Source organism: Artemia sp. Qi Xiang Cuo, chromosome 7, assembly GCF_049724085.1.
Source record: "Artemia sp. Qi Xiang Cuo chromosome 7, ASM4972408v1, whole genome shotgun sequence".
Lineage (NCBI taxonomy): Eukaryota > Metazoa > Arthropoda > Branchiopoda > Anostraca > Artemiidae > Artemia > Artemia sp. Qi Xiang Cuo.
In genome coordinates, this window is record NC_142800.1 from 11,616,638 (window position 1) to 11,639,683 (window position 23,046).

Consider the following 23,046-nt stretch of genomic DNA (forward strand, 5'->3'; position numbering starts at 1 on the left):
TAATTCAGTTTTAAGATAATAGCTTTAATGGAGAATGATTTTTTTAGTTATCTTGGTTACACTTCAGAACAGTTATTATGTACAAAAAATCCTATACTTAGAACTAGGCATATGTGTGCATGAAACTACTTTGAAGGGGGCAAATATCCCTAGATTTTGAAAAACGCCTTTTTGGTACTTTTATTGCAAATACCCTTTTTTGGTATTTTCATAGTAAAAGAAAACAAAAACAAAATCCCCCCCCCCCCCTTTAGATTTTGAAAACTATATTCCTTGTTACATTTTCCTGAATGTTTCGCGACTGTTTAGGAGAGAACATTCCTATTAAAATAGAAGAGAGAGAACAGTTACTAGAGTTTTTGTAAAAAAAAGAAGAAAAAAAGTGTATATTTGCAATCCTGTTATAATTTGGATTCGTGACACAATCAAGATATCAGGGTGCTACAGGGATTAGAAAGAATTTTTATTTTCTAAAAAAAAAAAAAAAAATAACAGACTGAGCAGTAAGATGAGTCTGATGATTTTCTTATAAAATCTTTTTTTGTAAAAAATTGTAAGATCTTAGCAGATCTTACAAGCCAAAAAATGAGCCTAATTTCCACTATTATAATATATCTTGTTGTTTCTTGTTGTAATATTAGGCCCATTTTCTGCTACTAAGATATTAGATAACTCTTCTCAGATTTTGGTTTCTTTTTTGCCTATTCAAAGCTCTTAAGATATCTGAGCTCGATAATCTTAATCTAAAGTGCTTAAATTACAATTTGTGTGTCCAGTAAGACATTAAACAGAGAACTTTGCTAATATTCTTATCAAAGTCCTTGGACCACCAATAAAAGACTTGCTGAAAAAAGAAATTACTGCAAAAGTAAGATTAGAGTCTTCAGATTTTATTACAAAATCATTTCGGTTCAGAAGATATAACATCTTAGGAGAGAATAATACTGCTGCGGTTAAGGTAGGAAATGAGGCTAGTAGCTGGTTTCGTATTAAATCAGGAGTTAAACAGGAATGTATTCTATCCACATTTATATGGGTCATTTTGATGGACTTCGTGTTAAGGAGCACAGGAAAGGCAATGGGTCATCAAATGGGGAAGAAAAACTTTCCTGGACTTGGTTATGCTGATGATTTGTGCGTCGTAGATGAAATTGTGAGCAAAATGAATGAACTTTTGAAGGTTTTTGCGAGTTCATGGTTCTAGAATAGGTTTGAAAAGTAATATTAAAAAGACTAAGTCACTAAGCCTAGTGAAGATGAAAAGATGGCGCTGGGTAACGAAAAAATCGCTCAAGTGGACAGCTTTACTTGCCTTGGAAGTATTATTAGTAAAGACGGTGGGAGCAGTGAAGATTTCTAAAAGTAGAATAGCCAAGGTTCAGGAAGAATAGGAAGAAAAGTCTGCAAACCAAGATCAGAATATTAGAAGTTACAGTGATGACAGTGGTTAAATATGGTCCTGAAGCATGGGTGCTCCAAAAAACAGAGGAAGATTTGCTATATGTTTTCCAGAGAAATTGCCTACGGATTGCTTTGGGTACCCGACTGACTGACCGTATTTCAAACAGTAGGCTGTACGAAAAGTGTGACTCAATCCCGATTTCTAGGGCTATAATGAGAGCGGACACTACTCTAATTTTACTAAGAAGAAAAGAAAATCTCGTACAAAATAAAAAAAAAATTGGAAAGTTTTATGTCAACTTTCAAATTCTACATCATCAATGATAGATCAATATGGTATGGAAGATCCATTGTGATAATGAATAAGATGCAACAAAAGTGTTCAAACAGTTCGTGGTAACGAACTGTAAGTAAGGTAGCGACCCGGCTCAATGGTAACCAAAACTCTAAAAAACGGAATTTTGATACCAATAGACACATCAAAAGAATTAGATTTTAATTCTGATTTCAAATATATAAGTTTCATCAAGTTTAATCTTACCCATTAAAAGTTACGCGCCTGAGAAAATTTGGCTGATTTTCGAAAAAAGGGGGAAAGACCCCTAAAAGTTATAGAACCTTAATGAAAATCAAACCATCATATTCAGCGTATCAGAGAACCCTACTGTAGTGGTTTCAATTCAAGCTCCTATCTACAAAAATGGGGAATTTTTTTTTTCCATTTTTTACCAGAAGAAAGATCACGGATGCGTGTTTATTTGTTGTTTTTTTTTCTTTTTTTTCCCAGGGGTGATCGTATCGACCCAGTGGTCCTAGAATATCGTGGGAGGGCTCATTGGAATGGAAATTAAAAGTTCTAGTTCCCCTTTTAAGTGAGAAATCAAAAGGAGGACAACTAGGCCTCCTCCCACGCAAATCTTTTCCCAAAGTCACCTGATCAAAATTTGGAGATGGCCATTTTGTTCAGCATGTTCGAAAATATAACATCTATGTCTTTTAGGATGACTTAATCCCTCAAAGCCCCCAGGGGGAGAGCTGAAAGTTATGAACTTTACCCAATGTTAACATATAGTATTGGTTATTGGGAAGTATACAGACGTTTTCAGGGGGAATTTTTTATGGTAGTGGGGGGTGGGAGTGGGTCGGGGGTAATATGGGAGGATCTTTTCATGAAGGAAGTTTTCCTGGGAGAAGAGACATTGCTATGAAAGGGGCGCCGGATTTCTCATCATTATTTTAAAAAAAATCAGAAATTAAATATAAAAAACAAGTTTTTCAACTGAAAGTAAGGAATAACATCAAAATTTAAAACGAACAAAAAATATTATCTGTATCATTAGGTTCACCTTTTTGTTAATACCTCGCTCTTTAAGCCAAAGATTTTTAAGTACTTTCATAAGAGCTATTTATTCTAATTAACGGCCTTTGTGTAAGGGGTCATTTTTAAAGAATTGGAACAAAATTCGAACTTTAGCTTAAAGAGCAAGGTATTGACTAGGGGCAAACCCCCTAATATACGTATTAAAAATATATGAATATAGAAGTTCGTTACGTAAGTTAATTCGTAAGTTACGTATATTTATTATTAATAAAAACGTTCGTAAATAAAATTCAACAAGTTTCGAGAAAGCCATTTAACCAAATAAAAGTAAACTTAATATGCAATCGTTTTAATTATTCATGCACGGTGAGCCAAAATCAAAACCTGCATTAATTAAAAAACCTTCACAAATGAAATAAAAAAAAACTTTTTTTTTTACTGAAAGTAAGGAACGACGTTAAAACTTAAAACGAACAGAAATTATTCCGTATATGAAAGGGGCTGTCCCCTCCTCAGCGCCTCACTCTTTACGCTAAAGTTTGACTTTCTCACAGCTTATTTTTTTTTTAACAATAAAATTTTGTTTTAGTTGCAAATTTTTTTAATTAACTTAAACGAAAATCACATCATGCGATTGGGCTTATCAAAGAACATTACTCAAGAAGCTTCAAACTCCCAGCTGCTAAAATATGGAATTTTGCATTTTAAAATAAAAGCTGCATTAACTAAAAAAACGATCAGAAATTAAATAAAAAAAACAAGTTTTTTAAACTTAAAGTAAGGATCGACATTAAAACTTAAATCGGACAGAAATTATTCCTTATATTAACGGGGCTGTCCCATCCTCAACGCCTCGCTATTTACGCTAAATTTTTTCTATTTCTAAAAAATCTACTTTTTAAACAAGTAAAAAAAATTAGAGCAAAGAGCGAGGCGTTGAGGAGGGGACAGCTCCTTTCATATACGGAATAATTTCTGTTCGTTTTAAGTTTTAATGTCGATCCTTACTTTCAGTTTAAAAAACTTGTTTTTTTTATTTAATAATTCACTAGGGTCATCGATTTCCCATAACCTGTATTCAGGAATATCTTAATTTTATAAATTATTGAAAATTAGGTATTTTTTTTATTAGGGTGGTATAATTTTATAATTTTTTTATTTTTCCCAATTTTAGATTCTTTTTTCAATTGTTTTTTTTTCGATTTGTTGTATGTTTGTGTTAAAATTTTTGATGCTACTAAAGAAATTTAATCGAGTATTATTAGTATAATTTAGGTTTATGTATATTTGTCAGTATTTATATTTGTTTATTGTCTTATATTTAATATGGGCAGTTTGTTGATTTTATTTTTCTTTATACTTCTCAATTTTGGAGGTCAATAAAATGTTTGAACTTGAATTTCCTTTTCTAAAAAACTCAACTAAGTACCAGGATACTTTTGGGAGCTAGCTAGTAATTTATGTGTATAAAAGCTACCGTTTCAACCTCTGTAAAAGTAGGGCACTAACATTTGTTATGTAAGTAATGGGATACCCTAGATCCTTGGATTTTATAGGGATCTTTAGATCCCTGATCCTAAAGGTATAGGCTATTTCTCTAGGCTAGGCTAAGCTTACATCTGTGATAGGTATGCAAGGCTGAGAGTAAATAATAATTTAAGACAAAGGAGTCTTGCATTGAATATATGAGCATAATCAGTGACAGATAGTAATATTGACCTTGGTACATATACGTGTATTTAAAAGCCAGTGGCCATATACACAAAAAAAAAAAAAAAAAATGAACGAATCAACCAATTGCACTCAATACTTTGCTCCTAAAACAATTTCTATAAAACTTTCCACCGCAATAATTGGCTCCCTAGAAGTGGTCTCCTAGATACCTGGGATCTGCGGTACATCCCCCCTCCGAAGAAGCTATTCCTTGAATTCTCCGAACTTTGGCAATTGCTCAGAAAATGTTCCAGGTCGTCCCCTTGCTCCTCACAAAAGGGGCAAGCACACCGACCTCCCAGACCATCTTCATCATAAGAATCGCATCCCCTACGCAATGACACTCAATTTGCTCGTACCCGCAACTAGCACTTCAGTGCTGTCCAGGGTAGCTTCAGTCTTAAGGAACACTCCTCTCTATACACTACTTTAATCTGCTTATAGAATCTCAATGTATATGACTTGTCAATACAAGTAAGCCAAATCTGTGTCTCTTGGTCCTGAACGCGCGAATCCAACACTAAGGAAATCTACAAGTTTACAATGGGGACCCTGGTCCTTATTTCATGCCCTTGTGAAACCAGCTTCATCCAGCAGGGCTTTAACCTGTTTCGGCCATATTGCCTTTTTAGAAGATTAATTAAAAAAAAAACTTTCCGAAAAATAAGTTTTTCATTTATAGCATTCATTGAAGTTTTTCATTTATAGCATTATAGCAATTTATAGCATTAAGGTGATATAATTATAACAGTCCCTCTTTCTTTCTTTTTCTTTCTAAGCTTCAACATTCTAACGTCAAGAACGAAAAGATTTTAAAAATAATCAATAATAACTAAAAATTTTGTTTCTAAGACATGATCCATGGTTCATACTATCTGACACTTAAACATGGTTTTGTGTTTTCTATTGGGAAGGAAGGGGGAGCTCCTCAGGAACTACGCAAAAAATCAAATTGTATTAAAAAATAAGAAATTATAGTAAATATTGGAAAGATATCAAGATTTTGATGGAGATATAAGCCCAAAGCCCATCCTGTGTATATGCCTGAGCACTACAGAGTATAATTAATTCAGCCCCCAATTAATTCAAACCATTCATTTCAAATCATTTTCATTTTCATACGAATAACCAGCACTTCAGTGCCGTCCAGGGTAGCTGCAGTCTTAAGGAATACTCCTATCCATTGCACTACTTTAATCTACTTATAAAATCTTAAAGTACATAACTTCTCAACACCAGTAAGCCAAATCTGTGTATCCTGGTCCTGAACGCGTGAATCCAACATACTAAGGAAATCTACAAGTTTACAATGGGGACCCTGGTCCTTATTTCATGCCCATGGGAAACCAGCTTCATCCAGCAGGGCTTTAACCTGTTTCGGCCATATTGCCTTTTTAGAAGATTTCAACGTCTTATTGTAAGCTTCCTTGCTAGACAGTTATTTGGGCAAATGTAATATCTGTAACCAAAACTTGATCATCTGTATAATCCTCTTATGACGTAAATTTGGTAAACCCAGGCCACCTTTAAGAACCAAACTACAAAAATTATTTTGCAAGCCTACTACTTTTTTTAAAATATATAAGCTGCAGAGACTCTAATTGTCTTACCATAGTGGCACTCTTGAACTCGCAACCATAATGGGCAACTGGTAGGACTTTAGTCATGAAAAGGTACTTATGCATCTTCATATTCCTTGATATTATCCGTTTGTGTAAGAAGAAAAAAGATAATTCAATACATTAGTCTAGTCTAGTGACTAATACATTAGTCATTAGTCTAACTATCTTATATTTTTGTACCATTTTGGAAATTTTGAAGTGATGTTGGGACTCCAAGCTTTTACGAGAAACGGACATTTGTTTTCTCAGTGTTTTCAGGATATCTAACAGTGTCTTTTTTATACAGGGGCGTAATTTCCTATGGAGCAGGGGGGGCAACTGCCCCTCCCAGACCTCGGTTTGACCCACTCTCCACTCCGACCTGAGTTTGCTCCCCCTCCCCAGCTGAAATTTAGTTTCTTCAAAAATCTTGTCAAAACTAACATAAGCCTGCATAATTTAAGGATCAATAGAAACGGATCAGTTTTCTTTAGTATATATTTACCTTTATAGTACTATAAAGTATAAGTATCTTTATACTACTTTCGTGGTACCGAATCGCTCATTTTTCTGTTTTTACTTTCATTTTTACTTGATGTGGGAAAATTGGCTCCAACTCTGCCCCCCCCCCCCCCGGGATTTTGACGAAATTACGCCACTGCTTTCATGGGAAATATAAACTAATTTTTTTTTGTTTAGCAAGTACAGGTCCTAATGGCCAGTACTGGATGTTTTTTCTTTCTATTCTTTTCTTTCTGGCTGTGGAAGAAAAAAATCTTACTGCATTCACCCGTTCTTAGTTTGTCATGGGTTGTTTTTTAACCAATATTTTTTTTTCTTATAGTAAAAGCTGAAACTTAATGCTGGATCAACAAAAACATGTCAAAATCTCCCCTAGCCAAAAAAGAGTAAGTTCTATATTTTACAAAGGTTTATTTGGATTTTCTTTACTTTTTATGAGTCGGACAAACATTTTTGGGGTGAAGGGAAGGTTTCAAACCCGGTATTATGGCCAGTAAAATGGCCTTGTCTTGAATGTATTTAAATATCGAAAAAAATACACCTCTACTGAGCAAAAATTCTGGATACAGTCTTGACTCAAAATCTCGTACTGAATTAGAAATTAAATTCAAGTGCACTAATTATTTCTTATCATTCTTCTGATGATTTGTTCAACAGCATACCGTAGCTGTAAGAACAGCCCTATACCCCATCACCTTGAAATGTTTCTCTGTATAAGAATCAGTGCAAAGATAGCTTTCACCATATTCCTTTAGCACGGTGTTTCTCTGTACAAGACTTGGTGCAAAGATAGCTTTCACCATATTTTTTTAGCCCTGCTCCATGAGTCTCTCGGAAAAAAAAGAAAAAAACAATAAATGAATGCTTTTGAGAGCAAATAACACACCGTTGCTCTACAGAAAGCAAAAAGCTCCTTTGTGAATCCTCAGTAGCAATGTGATTTTTTCTTGCCAAGAAAACTTTTCCTTTTTTCATTTTAGAATAAGATAGTAATGTATCTCTTTAAATCTAGGGGACAACACCCCCCCCCCAATAGCCATATTTGTGAATCTTCAGTGGTTGTCTATTAGTTACATATAATTTAGTTATCTAAAGTGGCTCTCCCGCATATTCTACATTTGATCCCTTTTTGGGACATTTTTATGGAATCTGGTAGGCGAGGGTTGCGAAAGTGCTATTTTAAGTACGCGAAGTTTTTGCTTCATGTCCCTAGGTGGTTCAGTAATTACACCTTTAACCATTTCGGTATGGTGGAAATGTAAAATCTAAGGGACCCCCCCCCCCCCCAAATAGCCATCTTTGTGAATCTTCTGTGGTTGTCTATTAGTTACATATAATTTAGTTATCTAAAGTGGTTCTCCCGCATATTCTACATTTGATCCCATTTTGGGACATTTTTATGGAATCTGGTAGGCGAGGGTTGCAAAAGTGCTATTTTAAATACGCCAAGTTTTTGTTTGAGGTCCTTTCTGTTTCTTTTGTTGTACTCCATCGTTTCCTTCTCTTTTTTTACATAGTTAATAAAGAACATTCATTCATTCAGTGAAAGCATTATCCATTTATATTCTTGCATAAAAGTCATCCTTCTTTCAAAAGAAAAAAAAAACAAAAAAAAAGTTATTCTCAAAATTTTAGGGGCTGTGAATTTTCACTAGTTATCTGATTGCTTCTTGCCAAGAAATATGTTGTATGCTTGCCAAACTCTTTTTCTTTTCTTTTCTGAACTTTGATTTAAAGTAGATAGTCTCAAAGCCTCCAAATTTATTAGCTTGTAGTCCTCCAAATTTGAATATAGTTATTAAATAGAATATATATATATATTCTATATAGAATATATATATATATATATATATATATATATATATATATATATATATATATATATATATATATATATATATATATATATATATATATATATATATATATATATAATATATATATATATATATATATATATATATATATATATAGAATAAGTTATTAAAATAGAAAATAGCTATTGCAATATATATTCATTACCTTAAAAAAAATTCATTATCCATAAGTTGAATTGCTCTTGGAGCCAAAGAACAAAATGAAAAATTTAGGAATTCTTCAGTTAGGTTTAGTTTTTTTTCCATTTTCAGAGTTAATTTCGATAACTAGCCTACAGCTCAGTGCTTCAGCGTAATCCTGTTGTAGCTTATATGATGAGCTCAAGTATATAGTCATATTTTTTTCACCAACGGGAAAAAAAAGAAAAAAAAACTTGGCTTCTTAAATTTGAAAGCTGGATACATAATAAAATAGAGAAACCACAGCTTATAGAAGTTATCTGATAATATATCGGGGCTCATTGCAAAAACTTCATTAAGATCACAGTGTAATTTCTAACGTTTATTTTTAATTAAAATAAATGAAACACCTAAATTTTTGCAGGAGCCAAAACAGTTCTGATTATATATTGAAAATAACCCAAAAAATGTTGTCTCAACCCTTTCATTTTTTCTTCTAAGATACATTTCCCTGAATTTGTTCTTCATCCTGAATTCGTATTATTTTTCTGGGGCGAGGGGTGGGGGCAAATCATTATTTAATTTTTATAAGGCGTTCCTCAAAATGTGTCTTACCCTTTATCCTGGTATTGACTAATCTCATAATTTTGGACATTAACTAGATAGCACTGATTGGCAATAAAAAAAATATGTTGTATTTTTGTTTAAATTAAAAAAAATTATTTAAAAAAAATTAAATTAAAATTTTATTTGGGACCTAAATTGGATGTTAAATCCTGCTAGTCGCTCCCTGTTCATCATCGTCATGATTAATATCAAAAGTTTTTTTTTTCGAATTATGATGAAAACAGACGAATTTATGATCAAACTTGCTAAAACCTAAAAAAATAAAATCATGCTAAAACCTCCGAATAAAAATCATAGAGGCAAAAAAGTAAACTAGTTGAGCCTTTGGACATTCTCCTTTTCATCACCATCATCACGATCATCACCAAATCCAAAATGTTTATTGCGCAAACCAGCTAAGGCTGCAAAGCCCAAAGGGGAGAATTTAGGTGACAACAGGCGCATTTAAGATCAAATTTGTTCAATTTTTTTTTTTGTTTTTTTTGATCAAACGCATTAAAGATCTAAATTGTTCTGGGGACAAAAACCCCAGAATGAAATTATTTGAGCCTTAGGGCAGTTCCCTTTTTTATCACAATTGCAAGTGAATACAAACAGTTCTATTTCAAATTTATTTGACAACTGACGAATATTGGTAAAATAATTTCATGGGAAAATATTGAATTTCCAATATGTATCTCTCTTCCCGAAGAACTGTCGGGATTAAGTGCTGGATACTTGTGCAAAGGAAGATATAAGGGCGGCTTTTTATTTAATATATCTTGCAGTTTAATTTTATTGAATCACTATGAAGTTCTTGGCTTGCAGCGAAATTGTGCAAAGGAAGATATAAGGGCGGCTTTTTATTTAATATATCTTGCAGTTTAATTTTATTGAATCACTATGAAGTTCTTGGCTTGCAGCGAAATTGTGCAAAGGAAGATATAAGACAGGCTTTTTATTTAATATATCTTGCAGTTTAATTTTATTGAATCACTATGAAGTGCTTGGCTTGCAGCGAAATTGTGCATAGGAAGATATAAGGGCGGCTTTTTATTTAATATATCTTGCAGTTTAATTTTATTGAATCACTATGAAGTTCTTGGCTTGCAGCGAAATTGTGCAAAGGAAGATATAAGACAGGCTTTCTTAGAGCTGTCCAAGGAGGTATGATTTAACTAATATTTTCTAGGGGGAAAGTGTCTATTTATGTGAACGCTATGAGGTAAAAAGGTATGGAAGGCTACTGGAAAATAATCAATTTCTTTTGTAGAAAAATAAAACTCTCTGGTTTCAAAATATGATGGGTCGCCGATTTATAGCAAAGCTTTTATAGCATTTGCATGGAATTAGAATCATTTCTAATAATATTTAATTGTAAGATTGGTGCAATAAGTTTTAAATTGTATGCCATAGCGTATGGAAAACTGTTGGCTATTTAACATGAAAGATATGGTAAAATCATCAGCGCCAATTTAGTTTGTGTCTGGCGACTTCTTTAAAAAGGAGAAAAAAATTCAAAGAGAATCGGGTATTTGAGATTATTAATCTGCATTAAAGCTAAATTTTTTTTTTTAGGAGTAATAGTTAGCCTAATAAGAATTCTATTGTTTTCAAGAATTGTTTCAACTCAAAATTCAGCCTATATCGACTAGGTTTGGGTTAGATTGAGAAAATCTTATATATGTCAAAAACATGTCACGTACCGGCAGTGCAGTGTATAATTGAGTTTTTCTTTCTCGTCTTTGTAGTTTGTTCTAGAGCCGATTTAGATCTTAGCCCCAGCGTTCGTCACTGATATTATCACTGCTAAGTTTATGTGTATTTCTTCTTTTTTCTCTCTTTTTTTTTCTTTATTGCTCCGTCTTGTCCTTTTTTTTTGTATGACGGCTTTTCAATAAATAATAATAATATTAAGTAGACTAGCTGACATTAAGCTGGTACTATTGACGGAGTTTAAGGCTCTCTACTTTCTCTTACTCTCTAGTCTTCCCTTATTTTAGAGAGCTTGAAAAGATACGTTTGCAACAGTTTGGAACTCTTCAAAATATATATATATATATATATATATATATATATATATATATATATATATATATATATATATATATATATATATATATATATATATATATATATACTTCTATTAGTATCGGGGCAGTCACATAGTCGCCCAGTCACAATAAAAAGATATTTCTAATTCAAAAATGATTAATTTGAACAGTTTAGGATAGGTTAAAAGACTAAAACACTAAAAACCGTTTAAAAGACTTTATTTATTCAGAAAATTTGTTTTTGTATATTCTTCAGAATCATATTCGGGTAAAATTGCAGATCAGAGACATTTTACTATCTTAAAAAGTAGCTGGGTTAGGAAACAGAAGTTTCAGTAAGAGATCTGGAGCCGAAAATTATCTCCTGGGAAATTTTTTTAAGCTCAAAAGAATTTTAACGTTAGCGGAAAATGCCAGCCGCTAAATCGTTCAACTCTCACCAGTTCTCTTGTTCATTTTCGCTAACCCTTGCCTTGGTAGAAGCGAAGTCGACAAGTAGGACTTATTTAGATTTGTGAGTTCTCAGCGCTTCTCTGTTTGGCAACAGGCGATCTGACTCTGTCTGTATGGGTCTGTTTTTCACATGTAGCAGGGGAAGAAAAACCCAGCTTTTGTGAAGAGCATAATATCAAACTAAGCAATTTTAAAGGACCTCGCTTTAAAAGTTTTAAGTTCCAAAGACACCGATGCTGAAATCTGATTGTCCACACAATTTTTAATTAGAAATTCACACAACCATATAGCCTATATCTTAAGACTTCAGAAAAAATCGAAAATTAAATTTTTAATGAAAGAGATGTCCAAATACACTTATGCAGTTTTTGGCTCTTCCGGGAGCGAAATTTAACAAGAAGAAACGTTGGTCAAAATCAGCAAAAATAAACTAAAATTACATGGCCCCAAGCATCTTAAGAAGAAGTGGCTTTCCTTTGAAGGTATTGCTGACTTTAGGGATCAGCAGATTGTTAATGTTTGAATTTTTATGGACAGAAAGCGTTGTCAAACTAAACTAGTTATTTGCGTTTTACTTCCCGCTTCAGTGTGGCAACTCTGACAAAAGTGTGAACTACCCTAATAACTTCACAATATTAAATTAATCAACAGAAAAGATTTAGAAAATTGTAGTTTTTATTATGGTTAGATCTAAATTTGGTCTTTAAGGACAAATATTTTTATGTCCTCTGTCCTTTATCGCCCTTGCCCTTCAAAAATGTGATTGGCACTTTAATTACAATATAATCATCAATTGATCAATAATATCATTAATATCAAATTATTTGCGTTTTATTTCCCGGCTCAGCGTGGAAACTTTTGGGAAAGTGTGATAATGCCATAATAACTTTACACTATCGAATTAACCAAAAGAAAAGCCTTGGAAAATCGCAGTTTTCTTTATGAATAGATGTAAGTTTGGTCCTTAAGCAAAAGTGTTTTCATGTCCTTGTCCCTGATCCTTTATTGTCCTTGTCCAACAGAAATGTGCTTGGTACTTCAATTACAAAACAATGATCAATTCAATTATTTGAGTGTAACTACCAAGTAATCCCCTACTTATCAAGTTTGATCAGATCGAGTTAATCCATTTAGACAGTTTTAAAACGTTAAATTAACTTTCTCAGCCGCAAATCTTTATAGTACATTCTGTAACCTAAATTGGTACTATTTCCTTGAAGTACAAAGTCTTCCTTTATGCCTCTGTGAGTACCTCCTACCCGTTCTCCCTCTACCCGTTCCCCTCCTTTCTCTCATTGTTTTTTCTGTTCTTCACTACTTGTTGAATGCGTATTTTCGTTGACGTCATTTCATTTCAATGAATTCATTCATTTCATTGACGTCATTGTTTATGGCTTTTTCTTTCTATAATTGAATCCTCTATAAAACTGTCGAATCAGATACAATATAAGCTCTATTTGGAACTTGGAAAGAAACTATTAACAAATGATCGAAATTTAAGATTTTTTTTTGCGATTTTTACCTGAACACAGTTTTATGATTGTTTTTTTTTAGTATCATCCAGACTTGAGCAAAAATGGAAAAGAAACTCATAGGATATTTGTTAGAATTAATGAAGCATATTCAGTCTTAAGTAAGCCATCATCCAGACAGATGTATGACGCAACACTTCTTCGAGGGTTTGCTGCAAGTGTGAATGCAACCAATGATGTCAATAACTATAGTGAATCAGCAGCGTAAGAGGTTTTTTTTCTACTGTATATTCATTTAAACCCAAAGGTTGTACGAGTAACAGAATGGTTTAACTGCCATCTGCTGTGATCAATAGGCATACTATTTTTTGCTTTCTGCTCTTTACGTGTTCAGGTACAGAAGGTTAATAGTGAATCAGTACGTGGTTTTACGACTTCAGGGTTCTAGAATAGGTTTGAAAATTAGAAAGTTAAAAGTTGAAAGTGTTAAATAGACCAAGTTGCTAAGACTAGAAATAAGTGAAAATGAAAAGATGACGTTGGGTAAGGAAAACATAGCTCAAGTAGACAGCTTCACTTACCTTGGTAGTATTACTAATAAAGACGATGGGAGCAGTGAAGATGCTAGACGTAGAATAGCCAAAGTTCAGGGTATTTTTCACAGTTGAAAAAAGTTTGGAAGAATAGGAAGATAAGACCGCGCACTAAGATTAGAATATTGGAAGCAATAGGGATGACAGTTGTCAAATATGGCTCTGAAGCATGTGTGCTCTGAAAAGCGTATGAGGATCTTCTAGATGTTTTCCAGAGAAATTGGCAACGGATTGTTTTGGGTACCCGACTGAAAGTTTGTATCTCAAAGAGTAAACTGTACGAAAAATGTGGGTCAATCTCGCTTTCTATGGTTATAATGAGAGAAAGGTTGAGGTGGCTAGGACACGTTCTGCAGATGAAGGATGACTAATTGCCGAAGATCCTCCTTGCCGGGCAAGCATCTTGTGCCAAACGAAAAGCAGGTCGTCAACGAATGGGTTGGGAGTATGTCGTAAGGAAAGATTTAAAGGAATGGGAACTTCTGTGGAGGTTGTAAAGAGGGAGGCTTTGAAGAGATTGGGACGGAAGAGGAGCGTGCGTAGCTGTTGGCCTCAGGCGGCTTGGTGTTACAGTGAGTTGTTAGTAGTAGTAGTATAAGATTCCCTTCCTGCCCTTAGTCTGTATCCATTTAAGCACAGAATGTACTTAGTTTAAATAAAAGTTTAATGGTTTATAATTATAATCAACCAGCTTAATATTTATTCCCTCCTTCTAATAGCTTTGAAATCAAACACAAAAGCTTCATGGTTTACAGAATAGTTTACTGTTTGTCACTGTTTTCTAGTTTAGGTTATTGGTGCTGGCATTCAGTGTTTGATGCCCTGCCATTCCAACTAATCAGACTTGTCTAATATAGTAATGATGCCAGTCATTTTACAAATTTCAATTTTTTTAGACACTTAGTAATGCCGTCAATATCACGCTGCCTATCACTGATGTGGCAATTCAGACTTCTAAAGGGCCACCAAACGCTTAAAGTTGTAATCGTTCTGGGTAATTTCTACTTTTGACGCGCCGGCGTTTTTACCCCTTGCAGCCAATTCAGTTCTTTAGAAGAACAAATTACTGAACAAGTTTGTGTTGTTTTATACCAGTGGTTTTAATAATAAGTCCCAGGACTAGGATTGCGATAGAAAGTGAGAGAGAGAGAGAGAGAGAGAGAGAGAGAGAGAGAGAGAGAGAGAGAGAGAGAGAGAGAGAGAGAGAGAGAGAGAGAGAGAGAGAGAGAGAGAGAGAGAGAGAGAGAGAGAGAGAGAGAGAGAGAGAGAGAGAGAGAGAGAGAGAGAGAGAGAGAGAGAGAGAGAGAGAGAGAGAGAGAGAGAGAGAGAGAGAGAGAGAGAGAGAGAGAGAGAGAGAGAGAGAGAGAGAGAGAGAGAGAGAGAGAGAGACAGAGAGAGAGAGAGGGAGAGAGAGACAGAGAGAGATAGTTTAAAAAATGCTAAACAACTGCATCAGCTTAACAACCATTAAATTCTTCATGAAGGCAATAACTGGTACAATTCGTCTACAATAGAAAAAATTGTACATTTATCTTTACATATCTAAACTTGTACATATCTATAAAGTGCGTAGTGCTCTCTGTGCTTTATGCCAATTCAGATGTAGTCCAAGTTTATGGATTAGCGACGCCTCTACTAAAAAGGTCCTTGCGTCGGCATTGTGGCAGCTGGGATCTGACAGTCAGAACTGGTATTGCCAAGCCGAGATCAATCGACTGTGCTACCACAGGCGTCCATTCAGATATAGGTTCCAATCTGTGTAGTTTCATTATTGTAATTTTCAAGTTTCTTACTATGAGTAATTTGTGCATCAAGAGAATATCCATTTTATGCTTCTTCCACAAATGTAAGAGCAGCTAAAGGCCTGTTTTATTAAGAAACCTTATTCCAGTTAATTCCTCATTCTCTACGTTTTATTAAGTAATGATGTTAAAAAAAAATTTTCCACAAAATAAGTTTTTCAAAGAAAAGTAAAGAACTACATTAAACAAAAATGAGCAAAAACAAAATCAAATAATCTACCAAGCGTGAAACTACCACAAATCAGCATTGATAAATAAATGAAACCCAAAACGAACAGAAATTATAATAAATAACCGAGTCAAACTCAAAACGAGCAGAAATTAACATAAGTTGGGCTCAAAACCCCTGTGCCTTCCCAAGGCCAGATCATAATTTGCACTTTACTGAGAAAAATATAAATGTTTTTACTTTTATAGCTTTAATAAATCAAATAATATTAAGATTTTGATTACTAAATATCATTATATGTATATTAAACTGACAATGCACATTCATTTGTATTTTTTTCAGTAAAGAGCAAATTATGATCTGGCCTTGGGAAGGCATAGGTTAATTTCGGCTCGTTTTGAGTTTGACTCGGTTATTTATTGTAATTTCTATTCGTTTTGGGTTTCATTTATTTATCGATGCTGATTTGTGGTAGTTTCACGCTTTGTAGATTATTTGATTTTATTTTTGCTCATTTTCGTTTAATGGAGTTCTTTACTTTTCTTTGAAAAACTTATTTTGTGGAAAAAGTTTTTTTAATTAATTTCTGTTCGTTTTATATTGACATAGTCTTTTCAGAGAAAAAGAAAATAATATTTTAAATTTTTTCGTTTTTTTAAACATATATAGTTTGGCCTGCTATTTGTATATTGGAGAAAAATTTTCAGCAATTTTTAACAACATAAACCCTCTTAAAAATCTGGACACAAATAGAAGTGTTTAATTTAGTTTCATACATCGTCTAGTTGACCGGAAATGGAAAAATTGATACCATTCGAAAAAAACTATGTTAACTTTCTTTGATAGCTTGGATACACTTACGCTATTTTGATTTGGTTAAATCTTAAGAGCAGAAGCCGCCCCAAAAGTTTGAACATAAAAACCGCAGTCGTTCTTGGGATACTGCTGAGATACCTTATTGGGAATTAGCATTAACACAGTGTATTTTGATTTAATCTTATGGCAACATTTAGTTTTTATACATAAAGGCAAATGGGAAAGTGGGCGTGAAAGGGGGATTAGTTTCCTTCCAATCACTTTCGACTATTAAAATGAGGATCAGCCCTTTCTATTTTCAATCGAATGAGCCCTTTTTGAAGTTCCTACGACAACTCCTTCGATACAAAGTGCCCTGGTCTAAACATCACAACAACAAAAAAATAATAATTTATACCCACATCGATCTTTACTATAAAAATGTTAAGTCTTCCAATCACTTTCGACTATTGAAAAGGGCACTAAGCCTTTCGATTTCTAATCGACTGAGCTCTTTTTGACTTTCTACGACAACACTTCCTATAAACACCTTTTTTTATGCCCCCAGGGCATAACTTACAACTCTTAACCTAAGGGCTGTGAGGGTGGTTGTCATCCTCTCTGACCTAATTTCCAGTACTTCTAATTACATTAAACATACTGGCTATCGAAAAATTCTGATTGGATGTGTCTGATGAAATAGTGGTCTTGAGAGGGGTGTTGGTCTTTCTCCAATAACTTTCAATTATGAGAAAAGGCCATATCCCTTCCAATTTCCAATCAAATGAGCCCTTTTGAATTTTCTACGACAATGCTTTCAATAAAAACCTTATGTGCCCCCAGGGTATAACTTACAACCCTCGCCGTGAAAGCTGAGTGGTGGGGGGATTGTCATCCTCACAGACCTAATTTCGAGAACTTTCTACTACATTGAACAAAATGGCTATCGGAAAATTTGGATTGGGTGTGTTTGGGGGAATGGTGGGCGTGAGAGTGGGGTTAGTTACCGTCCAATCACTTTCAACTATTAAAAAGGGCACTAGCCCTCTAAATTTCCAATTTAATGAGCCCCTTTTGAAGTTTTTACGACAGTTCTATCATTAAAAACCTTATATACCCCCAGGGTAAAACTTACAACCTTCGCCCTGGGGACTCTGGGGGGTTTTTCATCCTTAAATATATCCTGTCCAGAACTTTCAACGACAGTGAATAAACTGGAGATATTGAAACCTTGATTGTCGAATATGTGGGAAATGGAGGGCGGGAGATGGGGGGTAATTTTTCTGCACTCAATTTAGAGTACTAAAAAGGGCAATTTCCATTTCTAATCAAAGGAGCCCTTTTAGAAACTTCTACAACAACTTTCTATTTAAACCTTATACGCTTCCAGGGCAATACTTACAGCCCTTGTACTGAAGGATCTGATGGGGCTATCATCCTAAAAGACCTAATTTCCAGAACTTTCAATACGTTGAACAAATTGGATATATCAAGATTTTGATTGGATGTGTTTGGGGAAATGGTGGGCATGAGAGGGGGGTCAGTTGCTCTTCAATCACTGTCGACTATTAAAAGGGCAATAGCCCTTTCAATTTTCAATTGAATGAGCCCTTTTGGATGTTTTTAAAACATCGCTTTCAATAAAAACTTTACATGCTCCCAGGGCATAACTTAAAACTCTTGCCCTGCGGGTGGTGGGGGGGGGCCTAGGTTGTCATGCTCAACGACCTAATTTCTAAAACTTTCAACTGCGTTAAATAAAATGGCTATTTAAAAATTTTGACTGGATGGGTTTGGGGAAAAGGTAAGCGTGAGAGGGGGGTTAGTTGCCCTCAAATTACTTTCGACTATTAAAAATGGCACTAGCCCTTTGAACTTCCAATCGAATGAGCTTCTATGACAAACATTTTAATAAAAACCTTATATGCCCCAAGGGCATAACTTATAACCCTTGCCCTAAAAACTGTGGGGGGACTGTTTTTCTGCTCTAAGGTATAATTCCCTGAACTTTAGCTGCGTGGAACAAAACGGCTATTTCAAAATTTTGATTGGATATGTTTGGGGAAATAGTGGGCAAAGAAGGGGTGTTAGGTGCCTTCCAATCGAATGAGCCCTTTTTGAAGTTTCTACGACGACGCATTCAGAAAAAACCCTATATGCCCCCAGGGCATAAGTTACAACCCTTGCCTTGAGGGCTGTGGGGGAGTGTCCTCCTCAAAAACATAATTTCTATCTGGAAATCCACAACACCGAACAAAATGGCTATCTAAAAATTTTGATTGGATGTGTTTGAGGAAAAGATGGGCGAGAGAGGTGGGCTAATTGCCCTCAAATCCCTTTCGACTATTAAAAAGGGCACTAGACCTTCGAATTTCCAATCGAATGAGCCCTTTTTCAAGCTTCTACGATAAAGATCTCAATAAAAACTTATTTGCCCCCAGGGCATAACTTTAAACCCTTGCTCTGAAGACTGTAAGGGGAGTGTCCTGCTCAAAGGTATAATTTCCTGAACTTTAACTGTGTGGAACAAAAGGGCTATTTCAAAATTTTTATTGGATGTGTTTGGGGAAATGGTGGGCGTGGAAGGGATGTTAGTTGCGTTGCAGTTACTTTCGACTATTAAAAAGAGCACAAGCCGTTTCAATTTCTAATCGAATTAGTCCTTTTTGAAGTTTCTACGACAACGCTTTCTATACAAAAAGCCGTATATGGCCCCAGGGCATAACTTACAATCCTTGTCCTAAGAGCTGTGAGGGGGTTGTCATCCTCAAAGACCTAATTTCAAAATCTTTAAACTACGTTGAACAAAATGGCTATCTCAAAATTGTGATTGGATGTGCTTGGGGAAAAGGTGGGCGTATAGGGGGTTTAGTTACCTTCCAATCACTTTCAACTATTAAAAAGGGCACTAGCCCTTCGAATTTCCAATCGAATGAGTCTTTTTTGAAGTTTCTATGACAAGGCATTCTATAAAAATCTTATATGCCCCCACGGCATAGCTTACAACCCTTGCCCCGAGCGTTCTGGGGGAGTGTCCTCCTCAAAAACATATTTTTTTATCTGGAAATCACCTCCGCTGAACAAACAGGCTATCTCAAAATTCTGATTGGATGTGTTTGAGGGAATGATGGGCGTGGGGGGGGGCTAGCTGCCCTCCAATCGATTTCGACTATTAAAAAGGGCACTAGCCCTTTGAATTTCCAATCGAATGGGCCTTTCTTGAAGTTTCTAGTACAACGCCTTCTATAAAAACCTTATATGCCCCCAGGGCATAGCTTAAAACCCTTGCCCCGGGGATTGTAGGGGAGTGCCCTCCTCAAAAACGTATTTTCTGTGTGGAAATCAACAACGCTAAACAAAAAGGCCATCTCAAAATTTTGATTGGATGTATTAGGGGGAATGATGGGCCTGGGGGGTCTAGTTGCCCTCCAATCACTTTCGACTATTAAAACGGGCACTAGCCCTTTGAATTTCAAATCGAATGTGCCTTTCTTGAAGTTTCTAGTACAACGCATTCTATAAAAATCTTATGTGCCCCCAGGACATAGCTTAAAACCCTTGCCCCGGGGGTTGTAGGGGAATGCCCTCCTCAAAAACATATTTTCTATCTTGAAATCAACTATGCTGAACAAAATGGCTATCTCAAAACTTTGATTGGATGTGTATGGGGGAATGATGGGCGCGGGGGGTCCAGTTGCTCCCCAATCACTTTCGACTATTAAAACGGGCACTAGCCGTTTGAATTTTCAATCGAATTAGCCTTTTTTGAAGTTTCTACGACAACGCCTTCTATAAAAACCTTATATGCCCCCAGGGCATAACTTTAAACCCTTGCCCCTAGGGTTGTCGGGGAGTGTCCTCATCAAAAAGATATTTTCTATCTGGAAATCAACTACGCTGAACAAAATGACGATCTCAAAATTTTGATTGGATGTGTTTGGGGGAATGATGGGCCTGGGGGGGGGGGCTAGTTGCCCTCCAATCACTCTGTCTATTAAAAAGGGCACTAGCCGTTTGAATTTCCATTCGAATGAGCCAGTTTCGAAGTGTCTACGAAAACGCCTTCTATAAAAACCTTATCTGACCCTCGGGAATGAACTAACCCACAAGCTTAGAGTTGTCGGGAATTGTCCTCCTCAAAAAGACGTTTTTTATCTGGACAGCTTTCAAACTGGACAACATGGAAGTATCAGAATTTAGGTTGACTGTGTTTGGGGGACTGAGCGGCTTGGGAGGTGGCCTCGTTGCCCTCCAATCACTTTTGACTATTAAAAAGGGCACTCGCCACTCCAATTTGCGATCGAATGAGCCCTTTTTGAACTTTCTACGACAACTCCTTCGATACGAAGTGCCCGGGTACGGAGAAAAAAAAAACACATTGTGCCCACATCGTTCTTTACTTAGGCAGCGCTAGCGCGCTGCCTATGATGATGTTAACTTTAGGTAACTGTAAAGGAATAGGTACATTTTTTTTTTTTTTTTTTACTGAGGAATAATTCCTTTACTCTGTAATCAAGTTCAGTAATAATGAGACCTTGTTAACATCATTCGGTAATAAAACGTAAAAAGTGAGAATGAGTTGGAATGAGGCTTTCTTAATAAAACAGGCCTTAAGTTTAAACGTATCCATTGAAAGTTATTAGTATAAGTCAATTTACAAAATCACAAAATGAAGGGAGACAAACTTCCCAAAAGCCATTGATTGTGAGGAAAATTGTTCCATCAATGTATTTTTGTCACTATTCTTGTAATTGTTTTCCGGAGAAGGGAAGGAGCTATCGTATTAAACCAGCGATCCTACATTTTTGGCAGCAGTCTCATTCGAAAGGAACCCATGATTTCTAGTGCCCTTTTTAGATCCGAAAGCAATTATGATTTCTAGTGCCCGCGATTTCTACGATTTCTAGTGCCACGGAAACCACGATTTCTAGTGCCCTTTTTAGATACCGAAAGCGATTACGACTTCTAGTGCCACGATTTCTACGATTTCTAATGCCAGGGAAACCACGATTTCTAGTGCCCTTTTTAGATACCGAAAGCAATTACGATTTCTAGTACCCACGATTTCTACGATTTCTAGGGTCACGGAAACCACGATTTTTAGTGCCCTTTTTAGATACCGAAAGCAATTACGATTTCTAGTGCCCTTTTTAGATACCGAAAGCAATTACGATTTCTAGTGCCCACGATTTCTACGATTTCTAGTGCCACGGAAACCACGATTTCTAGTGCCCTTTTTAGATACCGAAAGCAATTACGATTTCTAGTGCCCACGATTTTTACGATTTCTAGTGCCACGGAAACCACGATTTCTAGTGCCCTTTTTAGATGCCGAAAGCAATTACAGTTTCTAGTGCCCACGATTTCTACGATTTCTAGTGCCACGGAAACCACGATTTCTAATGCCCTTTTTAGGTACCGAAAGCAATTGGAGGCCGAGCAGACCCTCTCACGTGACATTTGTCGAAGCTCAGGGCTATCGTGGAGAAACCGGAGAATCCGTCGCGTCAAAACTGCAAGGTAGCCATCCGGGTTGCAGCGGTAGCTAGCAACCTAGTAAGAGACGATCACGCCCCATGTTGAGAAATGTAAAAACCCATAGGTCCTAAAAAAAGATTCAGATCAGAACAAAAAGTACACCATTAGAACCGCCTTGTTCGAAACCAATGTATAGGAAACTTTCTGTCCCTTGGCTTAAACAGCAAGGGAAATATATTGGCTTGAAAATCAAGAAAAGTGGCAGCTACGACAACATTCTGCCTAAACAGGATATTTTTTTTTTTTTGTAACTAAAATAAATTATTTCTAAGAGAGAATAAATTTCTCAATTAAAAACTGCATTTTTGATGTCTTTTCATACCGTAGTCTTTTCAAAGTATCAATCAGAAAGGTCGAAACATAAAGGAATATGTCTCCCAAGGTACTGTTGAAATCTTAAACTAAACTTTTTCGCATGTAGACCAATTATCTGCGTAGTGCAGGTTCTTATCGCCTGATTCTTTAACTTTGGCTGAGAGTGCTCTACATGGCTGGGGGCAAATCATTCGACGCTTCCTGTGTTTTTTCTCTAGATTTCTTCAGGTACCGTGGATCGACTGTGGCTGAGGTCATAGAGCAACATCGCTGACCCCTGTCTTAAACCAAATAATCAGCGACCTAAGGGCTCGAACACCCGCCTCTAAGACTTAGGATTGCGAATCCAGCGTGCCAATTACTTGGCTAGAATGGCTTCGAAGGTAGCATGATTTGTATTATGGAAATGAAGAGGAATTTATCGAGCTCTGAAAGCAAGTTATCATGATCATTATAATCCAGGACTTTTAGGGTTTGACCCGGACAAAATTGCAATATAAACGAAAATGGTACCAAAATGATCAGAAAAAAAATTCTGTACAACATACTAAAAGTCCCCATAAATCCGAGTGGGGTGAGTACTCGAAAAAACAGGGGAAAAGGGGGAAATGCGGGGTAAATTGGCAAAAATGCCGAGAAAACCCAGAAAATAATTCAAAGTGAGTTTTCTGGGGCTTTTCCATACGCTGATTAC

At 35.6% G+C, this 23,046-nt stretch overlaps 1 protein-coding gene across 1 annotated transcript in view; it reads left to right on the forward strand.

Moving 5' to 3' along the window:
- The first annotated feature begins 6,880 nt into the window (after window positions 1-6,880).
- LOC148949941 (dnaJ homolog subfamily C member 4-like) overlaps window positions 6,881-23,046 on the forward strand; it is a 34,840-nt gene continuing 18,674 nt past the window's right edge. The window contains exons 1-3 of the mRNA XM_089091374.1: window positions 6,881-6,944; window positions 10,235-10,328; window positions 13,223-13,404. Coding sequence (XP_088947500.1) covers window positions 6,916-6,944; window positions 10,235-10,328; window positions 13,223-13,404 — 305 coding nt within the window. The 5' untranslated portion in view covers window positions 6,881-6,915. The remainder of the gene's footprint in view (window positions 6,945-10,234; window positions 10,329-13,222; window positions 13,405-23,046) is intronic.